This window comes from Mandrillus leucophaeus, unplaced genomic scaffold (assembly GCF_000951045.1).
Source record: "Mandrillus leucophaeus isolate KB7577 unplaced genomic scaffold, Mleu.le_1.0 Scaffold884, whole genome shotgun sequence".
Taxonomy (NCBI): Eukaryota; Metazoa; Chordata; class Mammalia; order Primates; family Cercopithecidae; genus Mandrillus; species Mandrillus leucophaeus.
The window spans coordinates 740,895-752,896 of NW_012109630.1; the positions used below are offsets into that span (position 1 = coordinate 740,895).

The 12,002-nt window shown below is 32.6% G+C and overlaps 1 protein-coding gene across 3 annotated transcripts in view; it reads right to left on the minus strand.

Annotated features, from left to right (window-relative positions):
- DPYD (dihydropyrimidine dehydrogenase) overlaps nt 1-12,002 on the minus strand; it is a 903,050-nt gene that overhangs the window by 676,880 nt on the left and 214,168 nt on the right. For all 3 annotated transcript variants that reach the window (XR_001004797.1, XM_011969334.1, XM_011969335.1), the window contains exon 4: nt 7,798-7,885. Coding sequence is in view for 2 of the 3 variants with exons in the window: in XM_011969334.1 (XP_011824724.1) it covers nt 7,798-7,885 (88 nt within the window). In the remaining variant the exon portion in view is untranslated. The remainder of the gene's footprint in view (nt 1-7,797; nt 7,886-12,002) is intronic.

Consider the following 12,002-nt stretch of genomic DNA (forward strand, 5'->3'; position numbering starts at 1 on the left):
ATATATATATAAAAACAGAAACAAGATAGATTTTATATAAGCATTAATAATTCAATAGATAACGTTATATCCATCTATCCTCTTCACACCATATATTAATTAAGATGTGCTATTTTAAAAATAATACTCCAGTCCTTTGTCTTTAACTCTAGTAAATTTAGTATTCCACAATTTGCCAGATTCAAGACTAGGAAGTTATTTATTAAAATTAAAGTCTGGATTCTGGAAAATTTCCTTAATCGTTACATTAACTACAGTAACATTAGTGATAAATGAATGAGTCAAAGTGTGCATACATTTACATTAATAATTAGAAATTAATATTTCATTATAGTCTGAATATTGTGCTCAATATTTATTCTGTAGAACTCTTTTTCAGCTTACAAAGCTAGTTTTACATGCAGGAAAAAGCTAGGATACTTTGAAAATAAATGTCATATCAAGGAGATACTTTTAGTTAGTAACAAAATATACTACACAGCATAGGAATTAAAAAAGCTTGGTCCTATTACATATAGATAGGTAGTACAAAGAAGATTTGAAAACAGATCTAAATAAATATGGAATTAAATAGGCAATAAAGGTGGCATTAGTATACTAGAACATTATTCAAAAATCATATTTGGAACTATTTTAGCCATTTGGGGGAAAAATCTTGATCTTTCACTCACTCTTTATACCACAATGAAAACTCAGAATAGGGTCTGTCATGTGCTATTGTAAAACCTCTCAGTTTTATTTTATTTAATTTTACTACTGAATTTTAATATATTATTTTTATTATAAAACATATGTTCATTATAAGAAGCAAAGTAATTTAGAAATTTATAAGGAAAATGTTAGAAACCTAGCTTCACCCTACACTAACCTCAATCAAATGAAGAAACTAAAGTTAAATTACATCCTCTCCTTTTTTGTTTATATACAGATGAACTTTTTTTCTAAAAATACTGTCATGCTGTTCACATTACTATGCATTTTGTCCTTTTTCACTTACTACAAATATACTTTTAGACCAATAAATACAAAATGCACTTTTAAGAATTGCTTCTTAACCTTCCATAATATAAATATAACTTAATAGATTGAGCTGATACTGAAGTCTTTACCAATTTTTTATTACTTCAAATGATGCTATAATTGCTTTAAACAAAACCCTTGTATATGTGTCCCTTTACGTTGTAATTACTTTATTTCTCTAGGTAGAACGAATTAATAAAGCATGCTGGTGAAACAGTACATATATTTTTAATTCTCAAATATATACCCACCACATAAAAGTTCTTTCCTTCCACCTGAGTAATATAGGGGTTTACTTTCCAACTTCAACAATTTGATGAGAGAAAACTGGTATCTCATCTTTTCCCTTACATCTTGCTGACTAATATGCAAGTAGGCTAACTTCAATATGATTAATAGTCACTTCTATGACTTCTATAATAGTAAAATCTTTGCCCATGCCTGCACTGAGTTATCCAAATTTTCAGGAGCTCTTTGATTAACGAAGACGTTAACACATGGACTGAAATATGTATGGCAAACAATTTTTCACTTGGTTTCAAGTGTGGTTAGTTTTTTGTTTTAAAATACATTTTTAAAATGCAGGTAGTCAAATTTGCTCTCCTATACTTTATAGCTGAATGTAATTTAAATTACACTTAAATACGTATTTTTAATATGTAGAAGGTTAGTCCACCTGAAAAGTATTCTAGGAGATAACCTATGAACGATTGCAAAAGTAAAGTCAAAATTATTCCAGAACTACTTATTGAAGAAGTCATTCATTTTCCACTGAATTGAAATATCTTCCTTATTACATATTACATACTCATATTTACTTGGTTATATTTATAGATTCTCATCTGTTTGAGAAATGTATATTCCTGCACCAATACTACATTGTTTTGATTACAGTAGCTTTATAGTATCAGTATCTGATATAATACATATTTTTGTCTTATTTTTTAAAGTTTCTTTCTTCCATATATCTCCCCAATTACTATTCCTCTATTTTCCTACAAAACCTCTGGATTTTTACCGATCTAGACTATCCACTCATTCTTAAATATCTATTGCTCCTTTCCAGGGCATATTCAGAACTAGTTATCTGCTATGACTCTTCTAATTAGAAATTAAAATTATAGGAAAATAGCTTTTAAGTCATCTTAAATGTACCCATGAATAGGCATGTCCAAGGACTGAAAATAACAAGGCAGTAAGTAGACCAGAGAAATCAATGGGAATCATCTTAAAGGCATTTGCCAAACCATGTAAACAAACGCTTCTGTTTTAAGGGTCTCTGAGAACATACGTTTTTAAAAAAAAAATCCAAGGTCCACCTAAAGTCTGAGTCTAACATAAGACTCAATAATAAAGCTAGGATTGCATAAGTCCACATCACCAGAAAGAGAAATTAAAATTCATCCTACCTAGGTCCCACCAGGAATTGCACAGAAACTTTTCAGTCTTAAACTTGGGTACACAAGAAAAAGAGGGAAAATAATGTCCTCAGCAAATTAAATTTATAATTTTTATTTTTGGCCTTATTCACACAATCTTGGTGACTTGAAAAAAAAACATCAAGTGTGGAATTTAGTTTAAGGTGGTCCCAGAGGACTGGCGGTAAAACCACTGCCTGAGGGAAGCAAATATAAATCCCTTGTAAAGAAATATGTATTCTTCACGGTTCTCGGAGAATTTCCTCCAATAAGGCATCAACACAAATGAGCAGAGTAAAAAATAATAATAATAATAATTCAATGAACTTTAGGCAACACAAAGCACTCAGTGGAGGCAACAGATAGCATAGACAGTATCATCAGACTCATAGAGACTTTGAATAGTAAAACTGACAATATGAAAATGAGTATTTTAAGTTTTAAGAAATAAAAGGCGGCCAGGCACGGTGGCTCAGGCATGTAATCCCAGCACTTTGGGAGGCCAAGGCGGGAGGATCTCGAGGTGAGGAGATCGAGATCATCCTGGCTAACACAGTGAAACCCCGTCTCTAATAAAAATACAAAAAAAAAAAAAAAAAAAATTAGCCAGGCATGGCGTGGTGGCGGGCGCCAGTGGTCCCAGCTACTTGGGAGGCTGAGGCAGAAGAATGGAGTGAACCCGGGAGGCAGAGCTTGCAGTGAGCCGAGATCGCACCACTGCACTCCATCCAGTCTGGGCGACAGAGCAAGACTCTGTCTCAAAAAAAAATTAAAATAAAAAAATAATAAAAGGCTCAAAAAGATTAATAAAAAGCTGGCAGATTAGAAAAAAAAAAAGCACCAAAAAACTCTCAGAAATGAAAGATATAATTGTAGCTCAAAACTCAATGGACCATTTTAACGGCATATTTGAAACTGGTGAAGAAATTATTAGTAAACTTCCAAGTAGAATTGAAGGAAATTATCCATAATGAAACCCCCACATTATAAATAAAAAGACAAATGTATGAAACATGAGAGTCCTTGAGAACAAAGTAAAAAGATTTAACATGTATCTAATAAGAGCTTCATAAAGAAAGAGAGACAGTGAGTTATTTCCCAAAATGATGAAAGAAATCAATCCAGTTTCAATAATTCCAAAGAAAAATAAGTCGGACAAGTAAAAAGAAATATGGACTTAGATAAATCATGATAAAATTGTTGAACATCAAAAACTAAAAGATCTTTAAAACAGCACACTAAAGGCATATTAACCTCAAATGAACAGTAATTAGACTTCCATTCATTTTTCAATAGTAGCATTGTTTGATAAAAGGCCCCAAAATGGTAAGTTCTATGAGGTGAAAAAATAATAATAATCATTGCCAAGCCTGAATTCTACAGTTAGTGAAAAAACTTTTCAAAAGTAAAAAAATGGAAATAAAAATAGTTGAGAAACAAAAATTAAGATAGTCTGGCAATAACAACAAAAAACCTTTTCTGAATAAAATTTTATTTATTCCAAGTAGAACTGCTTCCACATGGAAATCGCGACATTGAAAAAATGGACAAAAATGTGATTTATTCACATTTAGAATTATTTAGAATTAAATTATTCACATTTAGAATTATTCTATGACACAAAACCCACTCACACTGATATTCTAAATGACACAAACCAACCCATAATACATACGCCAAAATTGGCAGGTCATCTGTAATGAAAACTGGCACATGAGTTCAGAATTACTTATTTAAATCACATGGCACACTCAACTCTGCAACTCTGAAGGATTATAGCCTGTGTACCTTCTAAGAATGTAACAGAGATAGAGGTGGGTGGGTGTGTGTGCATGCGTGTGCATGTAGAGCTTCATTAAGATATAATTCACATATCATATGTATACCAATTAATTTAGAACACTGATTTTTGATCACTCAAAACAGATACTCCATCACCACTGGTAGTCATTATCCACTTTTATAAATACTCCTCACCTATTTTTGCCCAAATCTCCAAACCAAGTCCCAGGAAATCACTTATCTATTTTCTGTTTCTATATACTTGTGTATTATGGACATTTTCTAAAATATTCCTCCTAAATGTAATTCTGTAACTTTGGAGACATGCTGGTCAAAGGAGATAGAGGTTTTCTTTTGTTTTGTTTTAAAGCTTTGTTCTCTTGAGCACCATCTTATGGCAGATAGATAAGTCAATACTCTTGAAATGGATAGAGGGGTAAATACTTATTATCCAACAATAAAGATGAAGGAACTGACCTCGTGTACCAAGGGAAACCTGAAATCTTATCACCACTTTTTGTTGCATATAACTAAATCTTTACATTTTTAAAAATTACTGGGTGATAAATTATGAACTTTCTAACATTTTTTTTTCTTCTACTTACTTCTTTAATATAATAGGAGAAAACTCAATCAACTTACATAGTAGATTATGTATTTGGACATTAACTTCTAGGCACTGGGGAGCAACTACAGTTACTGAGCAAGGAAGTCAGAATTCAGCAAAGCTTTAGAAAATTATTCTGGAAATGATAAATACTTTGTTTGATAAGAGTATAAACCATACAGCCATTGAAACTAAAAGGCAAGCTGGAAAGCAGAAGCACCAAATCTATGGGTTACATTTCTGCTTACATTTCTGCTTTTCTGCTTTGTAACAGCTGTAATATATGTGTGTGTATGTGTGTGTGTGTGTACAATATATATACAATATAGAGCCCTCTCGATCATACATACATACATACACACATACAAACACAAACATATCAAGGTAACTTTCTTATAAATGCAAACATTATTATCAATAATTTCTGCTACTTCGATTTTGTTATTCCTTTAACTTCCAGTTACTTTTAGTAAGGATCTATCACAAATAAAAAACTTTTCTTTTACATTGTGTCATTTAGTCAGCTTTTCTGTAACATATATTATACATTTATTTATCTATACACAAAAGCCACACTAATCTGAGTATACAGATTTTATAAACACATGCAAAATCATGGAAAATCGATGGCTTACAATTTGATGTAAAAGTTTTAAAGAGAACATATCGCTATTGTTTTAAATAAAGGATCCCGAAATCAAGGAACACTGTTTAAAACAGCCATTTATTTCACTATATTATAGACTGATCGCATGCATTCTCATATAAAGTAGTGTTTTTTAAAAGAAAATCTATCAAGAAATATAACCCAGTATTCACAGTTTGACGAATCTGAAATGTGTACTTCCAATTGAGAGATACAATTGCAAACAACAGCTTGCACAAACCAAACAGAGAAAAACTGACTGAGGGGGGACAATAGCATTGAGTGTACCTTTCAAAACTAGAGCTGTAATCCAGTTTGCAAGAAAATGAAGAATGGAAGTATTGGCCTAAACTCCACTGAATCTCAGAAGCCTAACACAATACAAAACAAGTGACATCCTTTTCTCAAAGAGGCGCAAGGCTCATTGAGTCTGGTGATTCAATTACTCTCTCAACCTGGAAAGAACCCCCTCCTGTGTTGAGGTCCACTGGCAAAGCAATGTGGGACAGACTACATTGTACACAGCTGGTAAATATCTAAAAAGCTACAGGCTTTAAAGAACAACAATTTTTGACCTTTTATAATTGCTACAGTGATTCTCCAACAAAAAATTATGAGAGTTTTTTTTTAATGTTTAACAACATATTATCTTCTCAATTAATCATCTTCAAATATCTCATATTCATATAAAAATATTTTAAATAGATATCTAAGCACAATGTACCATTAGGTAAAGAATATGAACAAATTAATGAAACAGAAAGTGGATTTCCAAAAATAGAGATGACTGTGATCTTGCTTAGACATTTTATAAACTTCTCTAAGAATCCCTTTTGTCTTTTTTTCTACATATTGTGTAGACCCTGAATAAATGAAGTGTGTACTCAAAATAACTACTGATTCTGAAATATCTACGAAAAACCTCGGGAAGCATGGATCTTCTAAGATAGGCCGTCATAATTCTCATATTTCCTCATGCTTGATATGAAGAGTGTGAACTTAGATATATGTTTAGCAAAAATACTTTAGACTTCAAACTTTGGACACTCCTTTTCTGATGAGATCTTTATTAAAAATATGATTTTATAAATAGCAATTTATTTCAAAAACAGCAATCACTTCTATAGTATTTACCATATTGAATGACTAGGGAAACTAATAATTCCACATAAAAATTGTTGAGTAACCACTATATTAGACATTTTCATATGAAAATATTATTCAGTTTATACTGCAACTCTGTAAGTTAGATGCTACCTTTCCCTTCATAAGTGAAAGTAAGGAGGTAATTTTCCCCAGTTTCACAATAAGTGGTTTATCTAAAAGTTCAAACCAGACTTCAAATCCTAACAAATCTGACAATTCAGATTTAAATCTGACCATGCAGGAATAATTTTTAAATTCTTTCAAAACCCTAAATTGATATAAAAGTATTTATCACTTTTCTCCTAAATTAACTATTTTAAGTACTTGAAATATTAAGAACAAATCTTTATATGTAAAAAGGTACCTGGCTGTTGAAGGAGTAAGGAGTTAAGGTATCTTTACAGCATTTTAGAAAATTAGTGTTAAACGTTGTGAAAGGATTCTCTGTATCTTTATCGGAGACTTTCTTCAGCCTTTGTTCATCCTTAAAGGATTAGACACTTGGGCAAGAGCTCACAATGCCCTCTTCACAAAAACAATAGGTATTATTAATTATTCAATCAATCAACCATTCACTTCGTGAATGAAAACTGGACTTAGACTTACATTGAGTTTTTAAAAAATTAAAGATCAAAATTCCTTTTGTTCTTCTCAAACCCATATAAGCCATTTTTTTTTCTAATTTTTGTTGTATTTTTTTTGCTACAACTCTACGAGTCATTATGAATTATTTCAAATCTTAAACAAATTAACTGAATTTTATAGATAAAGTCTATTCCCTTGAAATATCTGTGTGCTAGACTTACTATCAAAGCATACTTTCATAGATGTTTCACAAATCATGTGTTTTGATGATCAATGACAGTTCCTGTCTATGAGTATTTAGCAAGCATAAACTAAAGTGAATCTATTCAGGGTCCTGAATTTTAAAAATCAATTCATTTTAACACAAACTAATTTTCAAAACAGAAAACAATGAACATGGATTTTCATGATAAATCACAACTTGGAAGGCTTAATTAATAAATGTGCCACATTTTTAAATGCCTATAGAAGTCATATTTAATGCTTTAACTGGATTTGCTAAGACAAGCTGTATGTTGTATCCACAGATAATAATAGAGAACAAGATCAAATACTGTTATTATTTTCATTTGCGGAGTTAAATCTGAATTTACCTTGTTTGCAATACTTGTGATGAATGATTTAATATCAAGATTAGTTGGGCAGCTCTTCTGACAGGGGGCATCTGCACATTTCAGGCATCTAGGAAATAAAATAACTATGTTAAGAAACTACAAGTGAGATAATCTATATATTTTCTACCTTATACCCATTCAGAGTGTGTGTCTAGTAAGTATAAATAAAATTGTATCATTTTTAAGTACAAACATTTTTAAGTAATAAATACAAAGTTTCTGTGTTTCACCTTTGGCACTCCTCCTGGGATGCATAAATGAGAATCATGCTGGCTAGTAACTGCCCCTCCTCTCAGAGTTCCTTCTTGATTTTAAGAGAATCATACTTATTTAGGACATACTATTCCCTCACTCTATCAGTTTTGTTTGATCCTTCACTATGCTGACAATACTTGCACGCAGTTTTTTATGATAAGGTTTGTAATTCTTTTAGACCAAAATTATTATACAAATGCAAAGATCAAAGGTAAAGTCTTATTTTACCACTTGAAATATCCTTTCTTCCACACTTCCCTCCTTCCAGCTTCCCTCTCTACCTCTCTCTCTTTCCAATCTTCTGAAGTCTTTCAGCCTCCATCCCATTCACATGACAACTGAGTTCTGAAATAGATGCTTCAAAGCATAGCCCAGATCCACCCCCTTCAGGACCAAAGCTCTATTCCCACAACTGCCTTCCCTCTGCTGCTGAAGAGAATGGGGCTCCAACAAGGTCAGCCTCCTTTCCAGTAGCAGCACACATCCAATTCAAGGCCAGTGAGTGGGGTTACAGGATCGCTACCCATTCCCATATTTGGGGAACTAGTCTGCAAGGAGCCACTGAAGCATTTATTGTGACTATTTGCTCAACCCCACTTCCTTCACTCTTCTACAGATGTTAACCTGCATATAAACTTCCTGCATATTAATCTCATCTCAGACTGTCCTTCCTGGGGAACTGGTCAGAGATTACATTTCAACTTTGTTGCACCTAAGAACCACCTGGGAAGCTTGATAAATGGCACAGACTTCACAGAGGAGCCCCTCCTGAGTCCAAGTGACTGGCCTGGGAATCTGCATTTTGAAAAGGGCCTCTGAAGTGATTCTAGTGTTCACAGTTGGAACCACATTGTTAGAACCACATTCTATAATTATTCATTCAGGACAACTAAAGCCAATGGCTAGACTCATCCTTTATTTGCACATTAACTTGTATGTGTTTTTCTTCATTTATTCATTCATTTAATACATATTTAATAAGCCTCCATTACATAGCAGAACCTGGGATATGAGAATATAAAAGTGTTGGGAAAAGATCACCATGGTCCTGATATCACAGAACATGCAGTTTGAATGAAGTACAGACACAGAAAAAGTCACACATTGTTCAATGTGGTCAATGAGAATTTGGGTGAAATATAGCATGCTAAGGGAACACAGATGAAAGACAGTAGTCCTGGAGGGAGATAGGACACGCTTCATGGGAGGAATAATACTGAAATAGAAGCTTGAAGAATGAGTGGACATTAGGAAAGCAAACGACAGTGGGATTCTGAGTGCAGGGTCATTCAGGATAATTAACCAAGAATAGAAAAAGTATGCACCAGTGCCTGGAAAGAAAAGAACGTGACAGGGTAGGTAAACTAATGAATTTGGTTTAGTATAAAGTGAGAGTGGGAGTAGAAAGAAATGAGTGTGGAGATAGACAACTAAGGAAAATATACTACTGCCACATGTGTCCGAAAAACAACATTCTCCAAGAATTTTACTAAGAATGAATCCTACATTGCTCAGTGACAAAGGTGACTAGGTAGCTCATTTTCTATACACTTCTATGTGTAAAGACCTTGGTTCATTTCCTTCATGAAAACAATACCAGTCTCCTTGTCATTCTTTTGTGAGCAAGAGAGCCCTCTTCATTGTCTGAACCAATTTCTCAGTACCTAATTAATATCTTGTTTTTAAATCTGATCTCTTTTCTCTGGTTTGTGCCCTTAGCCTTCTCTCTAAATTAAATTTTACACAATGAGTACCAAAGGCTTTTCATAATCAATTGTCCTCTCTGAAATGTAGTCATTAAACCTCTCCCCTATCATTTCTGTAAATGCCATTGTTAGATTCACATCTATCATTTAGTTGAATTCCTGTCTGCTCATACTTAACGTTTTTTCCCTGAAACACTATGGTTGAGTTCAAAATAATTTCTTCAAAGTATAATCTGCAGCATACATTGCAAACAATATAAAAATCTCCATAATGTATGGCCTATTTGATCCTTGATGTTAAAATGAGGTGATATTTATATGTGTAACTGTCATGTGGATAAATATACTGAGCATTAATAGTGGTTTGAAAGGATTTTCTTTTCCGCTGCAATATAAAATAGCTAAAAAGAAATAATAAGCCAACTTAAATATCTTATTTTGAAAAAATGTCTTTTCAACAGTTGTAAAAATATCTGCCATTACACAGGAGTGGGCGCGCGCACACACACACACACATATATATATATATGGCACATCATATGAATTCTGGTTGTCCCTATGAAGTCACAAGTTTCCTGCTTTTCTTTTTTCTAACACCCAGCTTGAATAATAACACAATTAAAAAATAAAGTTACAATGTCAGCAGGTACAAGTGAACGAAATTAATGTGCAGTGTATTTTTCTGTTCTTCCAGAGAAATCTTATATTCAACATAAACAGATTCACTTAACAGCATTGACAATGTAAGGATTTTTAGTTGTGGTTATTAAGCCTCTTTACCAAATAATTCTCCTTTTATTATTGAGCTAGTTCACAAATAACAGCTGTTGAAAATGTCAGATGTTAATGAGGCAGGGCCACGCAAACCTGAATTGTAGCATTCTTTTTTCCTTTGGTGTCATGAATATGCCAGAATGGGCAGACTCTGATAATAATACCATCTTGCAATTCTCTAAGCGCTCTGCAGACTAAAGTGCATCAGGCTGCCATTAATCCCACTTATCACTCTGACAGCTCAGTAATTACACTACTGCTATAGCCAGGTAGTCCTAATAAAATATCAACCACTGCACTGGAATGCATACTGGTGAGATGTTTTATTAAACTTTGAGGGGTGGGGGTTGATCATCAAGTGACATTAGTGTTGACCTATTTTTCTATTTGACAATAAATTATCCTTTGACCATGCCATAATAGATATTACAGAGTGCATTTACTGTACCAAATCAGAAAGGTACTGCATTACAATGATATAGGCAAATGTGTAAATAAAATACCAGAAATGCATGTCAGAATGTTATTACCTAAATTGCTTTAAATGATTGATACCATGAAAAAATCACAGACACAGTACTTAGGGGAATATGTCAACAATTATTGTAAACCACAGTTCCACATAAATTTCTCCTTAAAAGTAAAATTCAAATTACACTTGTTTTCATCTTTAGTTATTTAATTTCCCTTTTACCTTTCAAAGTTACTCTCTTATAGTGCTGTTTATTTTTAAATGCATAAGCAGCAAAAATTAATTCAGATAAACAATTATGTCATACTTTTTCCCCAAATAGTTGTTATAAAGTTAAAGAAGTATATTCGATTTTTTTAAACTACAAGGAAACAACTTAGAGTTTTCACTAGTCATACACTTTTTAAATTTTCGTATTTAATACAAAGCGTAACAATGAATTTCACTAAGAGCAAAATATAGAATACTTTATCAATGTTAATCTTTCATGATTCGACATGACCATAAAAAATGTACGAAAACTTAAGTACTGTTACTTAAAGGCCAAAAACCATTAAAGATATATTTATCCATGATATTTCTCTAGAGAAAGAAAAATAAGATTCCTCTTTCCAAATATCAGTGAGGCTAGACAGTTTGACTCCATCGTATGACACCAAAAATATTATAGTGAGTAATGAAACAAGCGGCATTTCATTCTTCACACATCTGAGAACAGATGCCTGCTTCTTTTATTGGTAACCATCCACAGCATTTGGGATTGTAACCTATGCTTGTTAAAGAATTTTCTACTCATGAGTTTAAATATCTGAATTAATTTCTTTCTCAGTTAAAAAATAATAGTAATGATAAAGCACATACACACAAATCTATCTGAAACCCTTAAAACTCCCACTGCATTGTCTTAGCTTTGCTAGAGTTTGGTTTAATTGAATCAGCACTGTTTCATCAGGCTATGTAAATATACATTAATCTAT